We start from the raw sequence: 17,156 nt of genomic DNA on the forward strand, positions 1-17,156 counted from the left end.
GTTTACTGTCTATGATGAAACTATAGCACAAATACATGGCTGCTTAATAAGAGCAGATAAAGTTTTTCATCCCGGAGGCACAGATGAGTTCCATCGAAATCCCTTCCTGGTGCAGCTTTAAATCGTGAGTCATCTCAAGAGCTTTACTTACACATCTCCCTTGAATCTCTTGTGTCTTTGACTGATGAGGTTCATTCATTTGTTAGCAAAACGTATACAGTGTAGTGTTTTCTTATTGGCCCTTTGATATCATACATATTTTTTCTTCAAATTTAATGTAATGCAGTTGCTTTTAGGCATGGCCATTAAATCTAACAAATCTTTCTCTGCAGAATACTGGTGTGCACTTACATTTGTGTGTGTGTGTGTGTGTGTGTGTGTGTGTGTGTGTGTGTGGTATGGCTCGATCAATATGGGACTCATTAAATAAAGAATGGCTAATGCAAGCCATCACTCTGTGCTGTCCATCTCTGTGTCCCCAGCCCTTGACTGCCTTTTCATTTTCTGCCACTCCACTCATGTTAATCTCTCTCTCTCTGCCTTTTCATCTCCTCCTTGTCTAAGCTTTAGTTTGTTTTTCATCTGCTCTTCTACCGCCCTGCTGTCTCGTTCATCTATCCTCTCTCCATCTTGTTCAATTCTTTCCACCAATATCTGCCTTTATTTCTATGTTCTCTCCATGCACTGTCCATTCTCTCACTTTTTGCCTCTTTGTCACCCTCCAACTCCTTATTCTTTCCATCTCTTGCCCTTTTCCTCCGTCTCCTCTGCCTCCAGGCCAGCACAGTTATCGTTCATTTTCAAGTGTGAGATGACAGTAAAGACAGACAGCGGTGCGAAAGGGCAAAACGAGAGACAGAGTCGTACAACCAGAGGAAAACATACTAACCAATGCAAGCAGCTATCAGGCCACATGTTTAATGCATGAGCGTGAGAGAGCCATCTGGCTGACTCAGCAGAAAGCAGGGAAATCTCTCACAGCAAGCTCGAGACAGGCACAGTTTTTGTCATTTCGACAGATAAATTAACTCGCTGAATTATTTCAAAGTACCCTGTGGAGTTTTTATTGTAAACAAACATGACATTCATCGTTTCTCACCAAAAGGCATTTTGTGTATCCTGAAGGCCTAACAAACATGTCAGATGAATTTCCTACCTCATTTAACATTTGCAAATACTTTTTCTTGGAAGTTTCTGAAACCTTTTTGCTCTCACTCTCTTTTATTGGTGCAGTGCTTCCCTGAACAGCACATCCCTGCAACCAGCTGTCAATGTCCTGAATAGTATAAAGCTGAGGGACTTTGTATAGTTGCTGTCTCTTTTGTTTTATGAATATGGGCAGTTTTTGAGGTAAACACATCATCTGATTTGACATGCAGGTCTAGTTTTCATCTAATGATCTACAGTATTTCCTGAGGGTCCCAAAGATGTTAGCTTGAAAACACCCATGCTTGTGGACATTGCTCTACAGTGCCACTTTGCAGACTTTGCAGCATCTGATCGACTCCTCTGATCCACTTGCTATTCTTGTCCAGGATCTCCAATTGCTGGTGGATTTTTGCTCTTTGTACCATTCTGGGCAATGCATAATAATATGTGCAAAAAGCCCAGGATACCTGTCTAGGACATAATACAGTACCCAAAGTCATGAAGACCATTTTGTCCATTTCAGAGTTTAAGTACCTGATCTGCCTGATTTATACTGTACCACACACCTCAGGCACAGATGCATGTATTGTTATGTACAATGCAATTTGTGTGCAGGTAGAAGTTTGCCTACTAATGTTTCATCCCTGAGAATTACCAGAGGATGATGGGAGTAACATTAAGACTAAACCCACTTACATAGTATGAAGTGGCTTGCACCCGGCAGGCTACAGCTGCCAACATGCAGACTAAACTGCTGGATGGACCACTGGCCCCATTTGTACTTCCTTCCATACCTTTAAAGCTCCAGGCTCCAGTGAGATGATTGAAAACAGCTGCAACCAATCAGTCACTGCAGCTGCAAGGTGGGGAGGTCGGTACCTGGAGAGATGCACAGAGGAGAGAACAGAAAGAGACACAACACACAGCACCACACAAAAGCAACTGAACTGCAAACTCAAATGTGTTGCATATAGTGAACTACAAAATGTGGAATATTGTGGAAATTGCCAAATGTGGATGTTTCCTTACCTAAGCATTTTATCACAGCACCTACACTGAATGAACACAAAAAAACATGCTGCTGCTGTGTTTTGGTGTCACACACACACACACGCATACACACAGAGAGAGAATCATGTCGAAGAAAAAGCTACATTGGTCTCTGGTCAAGCATTGTAAACAAGAAGGAGCGAGCACAGCCTCCATCAGACCAACAGTGTGTTCGAGCTGCATGTGGAGGATCTCATTCATTGATATCAATTACATTTTGAATATTTTCTTATTGAACTGTTGAAATTTTATCCCTGCACCACATGATATGACACTCTGATTTCTGATGACTAAATATGCTTCAATCGTAAAACACAGAATTCAGAGACATTAAAACAAAACACAGCATTTGGGAAAAATAAAACAGATTCTGGGAAAAAGAGAGATCCAAGGAAAAACATGTTCATTGAGTGCCGCCCACAGTCTGTGATTGGCAGGAGCATAATTGCCAAAACAGAAATTAGCACATAAAACACAAGAAGTTACCAGATCAATGAAGGCATAATGCTTGGTGCTTTCTGTAATCACTGCCACTCCCAACAAATCTACTGTCATCCCTCGGCTGCCATCTAAAAAGACTAAGTTGTTTGACTTGTTCTGCTAGTTTTCTAACCATGAGGAACTGTCATTAGGCACAATGTCCATCTCATATCCATAGGTCCTTCACTTTGGTGGGAGCTAGCTTAGATTTGTATCCACAGCAGTCAAATTGAGACTTTACTCCACTAAGACTTGAAGTGTTTGAGTCTTGAAAGCAAAAACTTTCAGGTCTCAAGAGTTTGATAAACCATGCAAAGCCACACATTCTACATATTTGATTATTAGATCTGACAACACAGGAAAAGAGAAATAATATTTAAACGCCATGTCATTTTAATGGTCAATCACAGTTCCCTTATAAAGACTTGAGACGTGACTTGAGACTTGCTCTTACAGACTAAAGACTTGACAGGGACTGACTTTCCCCCAAAGACATAACAAACCCTTTGAGGACATCACCTCTAATTCACTGCCTGCAGCAAAAAGACAGACAGACGTCCTCACAGAGTGAATTTTTGACACCACATGAGTTCAAACAGCAGTGTCCTCACCTGACCAAACTAAAGAAGAAGTAAAGAGTTCAGATTCACTACCCCAGAAGTCCCCATAGTAAACATGTCCTATATGTGTGTTATCCTGTTTCCACAGACAATCACCAAAGTGCTGCTGCAGTACTGTGCCCTGCTGGCCAAGAGCTTTCCCTCCTACTGCGAGAAGGAGAAGATAGTGAGTACTGCTGCATCGTCGCTCTGCAGCCAAACCACTTTGCTCCGAGCTCATCTCTGATTTAAAGAGAGACCGAGAGCTTTGAAAGCGAGGGCCCTCTCTGTGGAGTGGATTAATATTTTAGTTGCTGCTGCCCACTTCTCTAACTCTTTATATCTCTGTTGTTTTCTCTGTGTTCCGTCTCTCATCTTCCTGTCATTGCCTTTTGTTTTTCTTGCCTGGCGTTCATTCATTTGCTCTGGTGTTGTTACTTTAACTTTTTTGACTTTTCCCTCTTTCCTGGACTTCCTGTCTCCCTCATTCTTTTGTCCACTTGCACCCGTGGTCTCCCTCATCTATCTTCCTCCAGCCCTGTGTGCTGATGAACAACATCCAGCAGATGAGGGTCCTATTGGAGAAGATGTTTGAGTCGATGGGAGCAAAACAGGTGAGTGTTAGCAGATGTACACCCACACACACACTCAAACACACATCTACCGCTTGTCCTGCACCATTGGTTTTTAATCATCTGCCACTGAGATCTGAGTTTTTCATTCCAACCTGCTGCCAGTGATTTCACTGATGAGGTGTTTCTCTCTGGTTCAAAGTCAAAAAGTTGAAATGAAAGCTTGCAGTCTTTATAGTACAAGACTGAAAATGACCAGGCTTCACAGTAATATTCTTAATTCATGTTTTAACATGGCTTTCCCCATCAAATTGGTGGAAAAAGGTGGGTTGACTGGAGAGACCGGAGCATGTTTTGAAAAACATTCTGTTGGAACTGTTTTCAAGCATAATGGCAACAAAAACATCAAATAAATGTGCAGGCTTGTCATGTATGGTGAATGTAGCCTCTGTGAATCATGTTGGTCTGTAGTGCACTTGAGGGATGTGTTAAAATTTTCCACCTGGCCACCATCCGCCCAAAAGCAGCCACTGTTGATATAAAGGCACAAATAAACCCTTCATTCACTGAGTTAGATGTAAGAATATCCTACAAGCTATTTTTCCCTGCTGCCTCTTAGCCATTACTGGCCTCTTTGTGCTACTGGAAAAAACTGGCGATGGACTCAGCTAATTACCAATAGTTGATGTATTTGTCCAGTCGCCCAACCGAGTTCTTTGTCACTGCATTTCCACCAGGGAGAAGACGACCAATCAGGGACACATTTATTGCATCCATGTAAAATATAAAGGACAAAAGTTTAACATGTTTAATGAAGCAAAATGCGGTGAGGTGCAGATGGCTGCTTGGGACACTGTGGTGTTTTCTGCAACATTGCTGTGTAGAATTGCTGTGTCGACGTTTTGGGTTTCACCCCAACACACCCACCAAATGAAAGGAAACAGATCTTGAAGGGTGTTAAGCAAGTTGCTGTGATCAGAAAAATGTTGCAAACAGGTAATAAACATTTTCCCACTGATGGCTATGTCGGAGGTGCCGTTTGAACGCAGGAAAAGCTCCAGCCATTGAAATCACAGACTGGAGACAAATTCCTACACACAAAAAATACCCTTTTTTTCCTTGTGGTATGTTCTAATATATAGACAACCCTATTTGGGTCAACTTACCATCCTCCAGGTGTGACCTAATAAGTGTAATGGAAGCATTCTATATCTATTTGGGTTAATCAGTCAGTGCAAGGAGAAGCAGCAGAACTGGATTTTACATGCATGCAAGAATCTACTTTTTTGTGTGCTTGTGCTGACCCTGTAAGAGTAGTTGACATGTTTCAAAGGTATATAAATAGGAGGAAACCTGGAAAAAGAATAAGAGGGTGTTGTATACTTGTAAACGTTCGTGTGCAATATGGCAGCACTTTGAAAAACACCAGCAGAAACACTGTGTTTTGTGTGGGAATAAATCTACAGTATGTATTTGTCTTCAGTGATAGCCTTTCGAGAAGTTTCCTCTCTTGTATTTCTCCTGCGACATTCACGTCACTGCTCAGTCTTGCTTGAAAGTAGACTGGCTGATATATTTTTGGGACATTAATCGTTGAGAAAGCTCTATATAACAGCTCAGATTATTTTAGACGTTGGATTGCAGATGAAAGTGCAAAAGGTGCAGCAGGTGTTCGAAAACAGTGAAACTTTAAAGGTAAATTGACTGCATTCATATGGCACCTTTCTAGTCTACCGCCACTCAAAGTGCTTTACAACACATGCCAGCATTCACCCATCTACACACACTGACAGGGAGCAATTTGGTGTTCAGTATGTGGCCAAATGACTCATTGACATGCAGACTGGAGGAGCCAGGGATTGAACCACTGACCCTCTGATTAGTGGACAACTCATTTTACCTCCCTGCCACAGCATGTGTATGCATGTGTATACAGAGGGTGTGAGTTCATTTAAGTAAGGTGAGATTGAGTGTGTGTCTTTGTCTCTACAGCTAACTGCTGAGGAGGAGAGGGTACGTCTTGGTTTCTTTGTTTGCCCTCACTCCCTTTCCCTTGTTGCTCCTGGAGCACAAACATCCACAGTAAACAAGTTCATTAGAGCAAAAACTCACCCTGAACCTCCTGCCAGCTGTCAAACCCAGTAGTGTGTGCATCTATTTTTAGGTTGATCCCAATTGATCCCAATTTTCTCATAAACAAGCGATCAGCTCCTCCTTCTCCTCCTCCTCCTACTCCCTAGACTCCCAGTTTTCCTCCCCAGAAATAAACTTTGCTTTTCCCTGATACCTATTATAATGTTAAAAAGACTGTGCTTTCAACTACGGTGCTGCTTCTTTCCAAAAGCTTGAGAATGAGGAGGAACCTGAGGATGATGAAGAGGAGGTGGGTCAACAATCTCAAACATGTTTTAGTGGTGTCCTACTGGTTGTGACACAGGTGGACCTAACAACATGAATCAAGGCTGCTTTCTGTTTGGGCCCTGCTGTGGAGACAAAGTCATCTACAATGAGTGTCATTGGAAGTTAATTTCAGCTTGTGGCAATATCATTATCATAAATTAGTGTCTCATCTAGTATTTGTTTTATTGAACACCAGCAAAATGTGAGAATGACACTGACACCTACAGTACAGTAACCACGTTTTAACAACATCTCAGCAGAGCATCAGTTCCTTAAAAGACTTCTATAATGCATTTGTTTTATTTTTCTTAACATAATCACGTTTTCTTTGCGTTACATTTTATATAATTTACTTGGTTTTATTTCCTTACGATCTCCACCAGGCCATCAGTGGCAATGACGGGGAGGATAACATGGTGGGTAGGCTGCGTCAACAAAGCAAAGCTGCCAACAAAAGCACAAAAATCACTTTTTTGCTAATTTAACCTTGTTTTTGTATTTCAAAATAACTGTCTTTTGTGTGGGGGGATGGGGTCAATCTTTATGGCTGCCAGTCAGAGGAGTCCAAGGTGAGAGAGGGATGCTGAGTCATTCCATCTGGGTTTTCATTACATATCATTTAATTAAATGTCCTTTAGTCTTTTTTTTCTTGTCATTTTTGTCTCATTTTCTTTTCTTTCTGTTTTATCCATTTCAACATCAGTCTGGTTGCTCAGACTCAGAGGGATCTGAGGTAAGAGGAAATTAAGAAAGGAAAAAACAATCAAAATTAAAAAAAAAGAAAAAATCCTTTATCAAACAGTAATGGAATTTTCCTGTGATTTTGGCCATTTTATATCATATTAATCTCAATGTTTGTAAGGAAGGTAGAAACTGGAGTTGCAAAATATTTATTCATCTTGTTAAATTCTGAATTTGACTCGTTAAAATTGCTGGTTAATGAGTACAGTATAACACACCAATTCATGTGAGCTGCCCAGTACTATCACTGGACCTCTACAGGTGGTCATTGAACATCTTTGTTTGTTAAAACGGGTCACAAATGGACATGGATAATCAAACATTTTCAGATTCCGTCTCAAGGTCTCAGTCATTGAACTTTCTAAATCAGGATTGTAGTGATATGTTGCCTACACGCAGCTTGAAGCTTTTACTACAAGACTAAAGATAAAATAAAAACCTGCAGACTCGAGACCCTCTGTGTCACATAGCGGGAGGTTTAAAGCTTTGGTTGTCTTATTTTTTCTGCTTTGGAAGAAAACTGATAATAAATTGCCCAAAATCACAGGGAAACATTTTAGATACATTTTTGAATACTCTTTGCCTATTATCAAGAGACTGTTCCCCCTTTGAACTCCCCATCTGCTTCTCCCAAAACACACTTAATAAATCCCTCCATGCCAAAAAGTCCATAAAGCCTCTGGTACCACATGCTAGCAATGCTCTTAACACATTTACAGCAGGGCACTAACACAGCCTCCCTCCCCTTGTGAGTGCTTAATAGACTAGACAGTGGGCTGCCGGATAATTGAATTTGATAGTGCATAAAAATGTTGTATTTAGCCGCCACTAAATGGCTTCTTGAAATGGCTTTGTTTGGCAGCTGAGTGTGGAGAGTCTGTGGGATGTCAGAGAGGAGGGGGAAAGTCAGATTTGGAGCAGAGAGTGAAGAAAGTGTGGCAGAGTCTCGGCCATGCTGCTTAATGACCAAAGTTACTGTTGTCTTAACAGATGTTAAGTGGGATGTTAAAGTGAAGATACACTATGAGCTAAATGTGCTGCTCCGTTGCAGTCATTGGATATTTTGTGTCTGACATTATTGTGTATACAGTGTATAATGTGTGTGCATTTAGTTATGAAAATTGGCCTGAAAGCAGTGGGGTTTTATTGATGCTGTCCACATGTGCTCATTGAAAAATTTACATGGACTGTGTGGGACATTAGAGGTACTTTTGATACAAGACTTCCTTCATAAAGGGGCTGTTTATGAAGAGGAAGATTCTTAATGTTTGTGACTAGATCCCTGAAAGAAACCCAAGTTTCAGTGTTTTTTTAAGTTGCGAGCCTGTTTTGTACTTTTCTTTTATTTGTGATCAGATTATTAATGAGAGAAAGTGAGGGTGAACTTACAGCATGGCTGTCTGAGCCGGGTAGCCTTAAACACAGACAGTGTTTCCTTGTCACACTGCAGTGGTAGAATGATAACAAAAGCAAGGGATTTTGTACAAGAAATGCTGTAACTTTGGAAGATATGCATTGATACCTCACATAAGCCTCAGATAAACTCTACAATGTATTTTTGCATCACTTAAAAGGTACTTTGCATTCTTTTCTGGTTTTGATAGGACCAATTAGACCTGAGAGTGAAGACATTTTGGAAAGTAAGGAGTTAAGTGTTTTATGGTAGTGATGAGGCAGGGTTTCGTAGGAACAGCAATATGTCATCTGCATAGTGACTGATTTTATGATGTGCTTTGGCTGATTCTGTTTATTGCTGCTGCTGCTGCTAAGGGTTCAGTGAAAATGTTGAATAGAGAAGGAGGTGTTAGGGTTACAGTCAGATTTAGGTGAATGTTAGATTAAAGGTTGAGGTTAGACATGTGAGGCAAGGTAATAATTCATTATGTCAGTGACAGTTCTTGCAGTTACAAAGATCAGGGTGTGCTACATTACAGTATTAATCAGGTTGTGAGGAAAAACTTGTTCACATAGTCACATTGTGGGGACTCATCCATCCATCTTGGGGACAAAAAGCCAATACAATGTCCTCATAAGTAACAGAAACAATGTGTATGTGCTGTCTGTTCAGCAGTACAGCTCCACTTAAGTTTCCTGCAGTCTGTCTCTGTTTGAAGTGTTTTTTGCAGTCACGTGCCCCTTCGATCATACAGCTGTTGATGGCTCATTTTACCAATTTTGAAGCTGTGAAATATTTAATATTTATTTTATGAGCTGCCTTGTAAGAAAACAACATAGTTATTTTTGCAAAAAGGCAAGATTGCTGATGCTGTCCTGCTTTTCCTGTCCTGCCCTTTCCTATCTGCCCTGTTCTCTCTGGTCCTGAAATGTCCCATCTGTCCTTAGGTTGACAACAAAGAAAAGGAGACAAAGGTTGGTTGGTCAGGCCCAGTGAAATCAGGCCTTTGTGCAACCAAGACTTTGTGTTGTGTGTGTGTGTTGTGCTGTGTTTGTGAACTACACTTACCTGTGTATATTTGTTCCGCTTTTACCAAAATGTAGTGGACTCTTAATAGAATATTAAACTGTAAGCTTCAACTACCTGCTCAGTATTGAGTAGAAGAGAATATATGATTTGTTTTGAGCTTGACACACACTGGAAATCTGAAGAATCTTCAGTTTTAACAAGATAAGATGAGATAAGATAAGACTTTATTGTGTTTGTTTATGAATAGTTTGAATCTGAGGTGTCTCTCTTTGTGGGGTGACACATTTTTATTTCATTTTGTGCACTGATCAGATGCATGGTGTAGAAATATTGTCTGACGCAGCTTTAGTCGCTGATTGTTGATTCAGTGACCGCTGAAACTGTGGGAGTTGTCCAGTATTGGCACTGACTTCCGTTGGTTGAAATCAAACGCACCCTGGACATCATCCCTGGGCTCTGTCACTGTTCTCTCAAAATCTCAGTCTTATAATGGAAAAAGTCCAGCATTTGTCAATGGCAGCACATAACAAAGCACATTAGCATCTTGTTGTAACATTTCCACCAGACATCTCATATTACAGCTAGCAGCACTAAAAAGATGCTTCAGGTGCTGGGTGCTACGTGGCCCCTGCTATTAATCCAGGAAGACTGACAATCTGGTTGAAGTGGTGAACAGAAACTTGAGATATTTTTACCTTTCAGTACTAAAAAGAAAATGCTGAGCTGTCAGTGTGTGTCGACAAAGGGAGGTGCCTGGGAGACACAGTGGTAAAATGTAGTGGAATATTCATCACTGAGCAGATATTTTCTTCCAAAAGTGGAACAGTCTTTTAGAGTTTTGCTGTTATTTTGTTGAATTTTGCTGGAAGACGATGTTTTAGTTTGTGTCCATGTTGTGCTGAAAGCAGTTGTCTACCATCTGTCCTCCTGTAGGACGAGTCCTCGGCCTATGATGACAGTGAGGAGGAGCAGGAGAAGGTTTGCTTTCTTTACGATAGGTTCCTTCAACATCTCCACAACTAACCTCTCCTCTCCTGTTGGTTGTCATCTCAGAGCTGACTGAAATCGTCAGATGCCTTTTACTAGACCCTCCATTCACTTTGCGATTCTCTTGTGCAACAGTGTCTTGTTGAGTGTGTGTGTCTGTGTGTGTCTGACCATGTTGTTTCCACATTTTTTTTTCATAATTTCCATCGCCATTAACTTACTGTCTTCCTCATGCCTTCTGTTTGTTGTTTTCTGTCGTTGTCTCGCTTAATGTCTTTGTTTTATTCTTTTCTTTGTCCAATAGCTTGATAAGGAAAAGGTGAGCCATCAGCCAAGAGCCTTCATGTACCCTTTAATCTTGATGATCAATGTTTTGCTGTTTCATTTTTTTTTATTATTAACATTTATGTCATTTGTGTTTTTTTTTTTTTTCTCTTTTCACATCTTCCTAGTCCCACTCTAAGAAGGAGAAGGTGTGTTTGCAACTCAGCTCAGTTCGTGCACACTAGTCATGTTATTTAAGTATTTAGAGATGTTTGTCTGAATGGATGAAATGTCAATGTGAAAATAATGTGACACAGAGAATCATCCCCTCCCCTCAGCTTTACAGAGCATTCTCGACCTTTTTTCAGCTCATCATTTAGCTGTCCAGCACACACCTTTAATGTTTTGGTTCACTCTCACTGCTAGCATCATTTTGCACCACAGCAGGCAGCTGTTTTCAGCAAACATGCTGTAAAAGCCCACTCTTTACTAGCTGCTCAGCAGCAAACAGCTGAGAGACACAGTTAGAGACAAGCTGGTGAACACAGTGGAGCATTTAGCAACAATAGATATTTCCCTCTCGACTTGATAGAGACCAAAACCAGAGCTAAAATGGAGTGAATATTGGAGTTATATACATCAGGTGGCCAGAGTGGTGGCCAGAAATGCTGGATATGTAAAAAAGCAACTGTTTGCTAACAGGTTTAAGATAAACTAATCCTTTATTGATCCCTCAGAGGCCTCATTTAAGTGTTGCAGCAGCACAAAGACAGAAAAATTGCAAAATTCCACTGAAAAGGTGACGATATGATGTGTTCACAGCCTGTTGCGTCGGCCTCCATGTGGCCAGAAAAAAAATCAGTTATTGCAAGTTTAAGCAAAATATTTACCTTAATTTTAATCTGATAAAACTAAAACCTAAGATACATATATCTATATTTTTTAATTTGAAGAAAATAGATAATTGTATTATTGAGCTGGTACTTTGTGCAGGATGGTACCTAAAATGAACTGTAACATTACAGTGAGTCTGAGGGGGAGAGAGGAGCTGGATGGCAGTTAGAGTTAGTAATGACATGGATCCCACTGTGAGAGGTACTGGCTGTTCAAAAGAGGACAACTAAAGGAAAAAGTACAGCAAACCAGTTAAAAAGTGCTCCTGATAGCACTGAAATAACCAGTAGCCCGACAGAGAAATAGCGCTGTGGCGAAGGTGAGGGAGGGACAGACATGTTTGTCTTCATCTCTGACAACATAAGGCCAAAGTGTAAACTGTCACTCCTCAAAAATTTGTTTTTGTCAGCTCCAGACAGGTGGGGTCCAATTATGAGCCCTGTAGGAACAAGAGTCTGCAGCTTTTCCTCTCAGCTGTTTTCACATCACCAAACCTTCAAGCACACAGGCAGCAAGTCATTAGTGAAATGATTTGGTGATTGGAAGGACAGACTGCAGACTCTTCAGACCTCTAGATATTTATGTTAAAATCGGCAACCAGCGTGCCTGGTGTTATTATCAGTTGAAAGTGGTGGAAATCACGCATCTTGTCTGATAATGTTTGTCCAGGCACTATCTGAAGGTGTAGGTCCTGTGTGTGCTTTAAAAGGAGAAACACCTTGCAGTCTGTATTTGTTCTATACACGGGGGGGACTGGTCCGATGAGTGTCTGACCTGAAGGCAACAGTAAGATTAATAAATCTGTGAGTCGCTGCCTGGAGGAACTAGAGGCTAACAGGGAGGGTGAACTTAATAAAAGTGCCAGAAGGAGTGCATCTGTTATGATGTGTGAATGTTGTTTTGTGTGAACATGTGTTTGTACTGGTGCCTCTTGTATCGGGCCCCTTGTCTAGACCGCAAGTGTATCAGACGCGTGTTTTCGTGGCACGTCTCAGGCGTCAGATAGGCTCTCATTTTAATCTACGCAGCTCTCTGCAGCGTCTCAGTGCAGGCTCACGGGCGTATGCAGCCTGAAAGTCTGTTTTTTCAACAATATGTACGTAAACACGAAGTTGATGCCCAATAAAAAGGCGCTGAATAAATATATGTGTTTTGCAAGTAGGCTATTTGTCATTTCAAACTTCATGTGTTTACTGCAGTTTACAGAGCGAGTGCTCTTCTTCTGTTTACAGCTGCCACTGTCTGTGACAAACAAAGTCGGTAAATGAAACAATGTATATAACAGCAGGCTTCCTGAAATGGAGACCACTGCAAAAAACAACAACTACAATCTAGTTTTTTATAGCCATGACTGACAAATTGCTTTTGTAAACAGTAGCCAATGGCAACTTGACCGTCAGGTTCAGTGTAAAATCAAGAATGACTGAAGAGTCAATCACACATATCAGCGTTGATGGGAAAAGTAGATCAGGGACACTCACACACTGCACACTATTTGGCTGCTTCTACGCTGCTCGACACTTAAAAATGTGCGGACAAGTGTGAACCCGTAGACAGTCACTTCAGCGTCACGTGAACGCCGTCGTCACATGAGCGTGATGCTGACGTGACGCTTGTGGTCTTGACTCGGTCTAAGTGGAGCTCACTGACAAATGTGTGTCTTTGCAGACTGAAAAGAAAGACAAAGAGAAGCAGGTTGGTTTGTTATCACTCTGCCTTTTACCTCCTCTTTCAGCTTTTCTGATATATATTTGCTTTCTCCAAATCTACTCAGATTTACCCTCCTTCCTGTGTAAACCTCTGACCCCTTTTTCATTCTGAATGCACTCATTTATTGAATTCACTGTACACGCCATATTTGTAATTTAGTTTGATTTGATTCCTTAAAGCTAGCTCAATAGAAGGGGTTTGTTTGTAAGAAAAAAGACATAAATGGTGTTTCTTTCTTTTTAAACATTTACTTTCTCATCTTTGCCCCAAGGAGGACAATAAGAGCAAACAGGTGGGTGCTTAAAACGCAGATAATCATCCTCGCTTTAGATTTCTTGTGATTAAACAGCGCAGAGGAGTATGAATAAGGCTCTAAAGCTTCATTAACAGCCCTAAAAGTTCCGACAATATGAATCTTTCTCAAGTTTGTCCTGCATTCATGGCTTGTATTCCTGTTTCATATTCTGCCCATGTTGACTGAAGCCCTAATGATCACCTTGGATGTACTGACTAATTGATGGACACAAAGATTGAAAAAGAAGCCAGCAAAGGCATCAGACCAAGAGGCTAATAGGCAGTCAACAAAGTGTGTGAAAACCTCACACAGTTACAAAGTTATAGAGCCTGAGCAGATGTTAAAGAATACTTTCTTTAGTATGGTAACTTATCGGGCTGTGAGGTAACAATATAGCCTAGTTGTAAACAGTAATAAGGGCATTTTTCCAAGTTAAGCTTTTAGTTTGTTTTTGAGCTCAGTCGTCTCATTTTGTTTTTGTTACAGTTCATTCAAACTCTTTCACTGTAAACTTGTTGGCTTATCATTTTCCAGAGAAGATTTTGTGTTTGTAGCAGTGAAAAACACGATCACAGAGGACAGCTGTCTGATGTTTTATTTTGTTTTTTTCCCCCCCTCACCAGTCAAAGGAGGAAGTAAACAAGGTTTGTTTAGTCAGTCACAGTCATCTCCCTTTTTCCTCTGTAGAGTTTTTCCCTCTGATTCTCCTCTTAACTGCAACTCCTGTCAGCTATAGAACAATAGACGTCACTGTCCTGCAGTTAGCCTGATGTACAAAATTAATACGGCAGGTAGTCCTGAGCCGACATGAGGCTGAGCAGACTAAGCAGCTGTTTGGGGGCCCTAAAAAAAATATTCTTTTTATTCTTGCAGGCAGACACAGAGTCCCCAGCAGAGCGTATGAACAATGATGTTCGTGTTTCAGCGAGTGTGTGCATTGGCAAAAGCAAAAACACAAGTCTTATATAAATAAGCTGGCCTTCCATGTAGTAAGCGTAAACGAAAACATCTGCTTCACATATCTGATGTTTCATTGTATAAATGAGACAATCTGCCCGATAATTCCTGTTTGGGATGAAGTGAATGTGCAGCAGTGTCATATCAGACAGCAGTGGAACATTTCTACAGATGATGTCAGTTTTTTTTTTTTTTTTCCCCTCAATAAAGCAGATGCAATAAACAAAAAGCTTTTATTAAAATCACCCACTCACCATTACCCAATCCACCAGACAATAACACAAAAACCCACCCAAAATAAACCCTCATGCTATTTCCACCCGCTGTATACCATAAAGGACAGCCCTGTGTCTGTGTTTATTAGAGTCCGTTTTAATCATCGCTGTCCTTCTCAGTATTGTGTGACTTTTTCTGCTTCCTTTTTGTGTCTTTTCTCATTTTTTTCCTTTCTGTCTCTGCGGGAAGACTGAAGCCACAGCTGCTACAAAGAAGGTACAGTTGGGTGGTAGAGAGAGATAAGAGTCCAACAAACACTTGTAACTTGTAAAGGACACTTCTAATTTCAGGCTGTGGTTGTAGTGAGGAGAGTGTAGCCACGCGGGCTTGTGTGTGTGTGTGTGTGTGTGTGTGTGTGTGTGTGTTTTCTCTTAAAAGCAGCTTCTTAGTCACTTTTACTTGCATCACTTTCTTTCTCCTCCCGTCTTGAAATCTTAAAGAATTATGCCAAGTGAACTGAAGTTCATTTTATGAAAAGTTCAACACTAAAGCCTGGTAGTTTTATGTGGGAGGTAATACGTGCATCAAATGTGATGTCCAATATGGACACAGTGCTGAAATAGGAAACACGTGTTTTTATTCAGGGTAAAGGTGGTGGGAGCTGGGTGCCAAAAATTCGTAGCACTGTGCATGAATACAAAAGCAGGAGGATTTTTTTACACTCCTTGCTGATGTTAAAATGTTAATATTTCCAAAATGGTTCAGTATTAGTTGCTGTTGTGGGTTACAGTGACCATGTGATCGTTTCATTCACACACTCATCTATAGAGGTGTTTGACTATGCTTGACACTTGCAATTCACATAAACACAGCTGCACATTTCATTTTTGGATTCAGACCAAGAGCAGACTTAGTCTGAAGGGGCGGCGTGGACAGTTTAACCTTTCACTTCACTCCCTGCAACATTTCCCAATTAAATTCCAAGATGCTAAAACACTGTCACTTGAAAGTCATGGCCTTTCTTTAGTCCAATTATATGTTATGGCAGTTTGCCCAACGTCCTCTGTCTAATAACATAGGTGCACAGTTATGGATGGCACACTTCAGACAAAGACACTTTAAGATGCCTTATCTTGCAATCGTCTAGCCACTTGGCCAGTGTAACATGCAGTGCATGCTGGAGGTCCAGCATACTAATAAGCTTCAGGCTGTATTTTACAGGTTTATTGAAGGTCTTTTACCAGGCTCCTCAAGGCCAGTTTATCCTACAGGCTGGACCACCACTCAAAACTGCACTTTGCAGCTTTGCACTGTCTGTATAGTAACTGACAAATGAAGAAATGGATTACTCAAGGTCTGTGATAGCACATGCTATGTTCACATGATATTGTCCAGAAACTAATTACGAGCAGCCGAGGGGCAAAACATGTTCACATCAGCCTCTGACTTGTAATTGCACGTTGGAGACGTGTGAATTTCTGAGGTACGATGTCTCGTACTCATATATATACACCTATAGTTAATTGTTCTCACCACATTCTGTCAATATTGCATGACTGCAGCATAATAATCATGTTGACAGTCAGTCCCACACAGGTGTTTTTGATTATTCTGCTTGATTGGATATTATTACGCTGGGCCATCAAACCTCTAGTGCCTACATTCATGCCATATATTGAAAAATCTTTTAAAGCTGAAAGCCGTCTGTTCCTGGTTTAGCAGCACTTTGCTTGATTGGACTTGGATGTTGCTGTCATTTCTTTGTATGCACCTCCATTTACTTGAGCATTAATGCAAACTACTCAAAACCATTAAGAAAAATGTAATCACGCGCCAATACTGGCTGAAACAATGTCGTAAGAGATACAGAAAATTGACGTCTGTTCTCAAAAGATGGATTGTGTTGTCTGAAGCCACAAAACCCGAAATCTTGCATTTACTTACTACTACTACAGGCCCATAAACAAAAAGCCCTGCGTGTTGTTCCAGCAACACACAGGGCTCACAACACGATCAAGCCATTAAAATTTTAGCACAGAGGTCATAGCGCTGCCTGCATTGCATTTGGCCCCGGGCTCCTTTTATAGCCAACGCAGTCAGATGCTGAACAAAACCTTAGCAGGACATCAAATGCTTGCCAGATCTAAGAGTGCTCTGCAGCTGAGCCTGACCTCTTAAAGTTAACACTAATTATTACAGCAGTTTCACTGTGTTATTAGACTAATGTAGGGAATTTGGCATCAAAACCAGGTTCAGGTTCCCTGGTGTGAAATTTTTACCCTAGAAGTCCTGACACTGACATCTGTCAGTGCATAGATCTCACTTAAATATGGACTACCGGATGCTGAAAATGCCGACAGACCAACCAAAAAAAATCACATCCGCTCTCTTCAGGCCTCTCTCCAAAGCCACTTCCC

The 17,156-nt window shown here is 40.9% G+C and overlaps 1 protein-coding gene across 4 annotated transcripts in view; it reads left to right on the plus strand.

Moving 5' to 3' along the window:
* unc13ba (unc-13 homolog Ba (C. elegans)) overlaps positions 1-17,156 on the plus strand; it is a 163,168-nt gene that overhangs the window by 136,625 nt on the left and 9,387 nt on the right. Inside the window, exons 19-33 of one of the 4 annotated variants that reach the window (XM_076730110.1) lie at positions 3,388-3,465; positions 3,815-3,892; positions 5,843-5,863; positions 6,195-6,233; positions 6,634-6,666; positions 6,805-6,819; positions 6,954-6,983; positions 9,335-9,361; positions 10,350-10,394; positions 10,708-10,722; positions 10,856-10,876; positions 13,230-13,256; positions 13,543-13,563; positions 14,190-14,210; positions 14,989-15,015. In XM_076730110.1, the coding sequence (XP_076586225.1) occupies positions 3,388-3,465; positions 3,815-3,892; positions 5,843-5,863; positions 6,195-6,233; positions 6,634-6,666; positions 6,805-6,819; positions 6,954-6,983; positions 9,335-9,361; positions 10,350-10,394; positions 10,708-10,722; positions 10,856-10,876; positions 13,230-13,256; positions 13,543-13,563; positions 14,190-14,210; positions 14,989-15,015 (498 nt within the window). The remainder of the gene's footprint in view (positions 1-3,387; positions 3,466-3,814; positions 3,893-5,842; positions 5,864-6,194; positions 6,234-6,633; positions 6,667-6,804; positions 6,820-6,953; positions 6,984-9,334; positions 9,362-10,349; positions 10,395-10,707; positions 10,723-10,855; positions 10,877-13,229; positions 13,257-13,542; positions 13,564-14,189; positions 14,211-14,988; positions 15,016-17,156) is intronic. The other 3 variants (XM_076730112.1, XM_076730113.1, XM_076730114.1) reach the window with 3 other exon arrangements.

The sequence above is a fragment of the Chaetodon auriga genome, chromosome 5 (genome assembly GCF_051107435.1).
Source record: "Chaetodon auriga isolate fChaAug3 chromosome 5, fChaAug3.hap1, whole genome shotgun sequence".
NCBI classification, from domain to species: Eukaryota; Metazoa; Chordata; class Actinopteri; order Chaetodontiformes; family Chaetodontidae; genus Chaetodon; species Chaetodon auriga.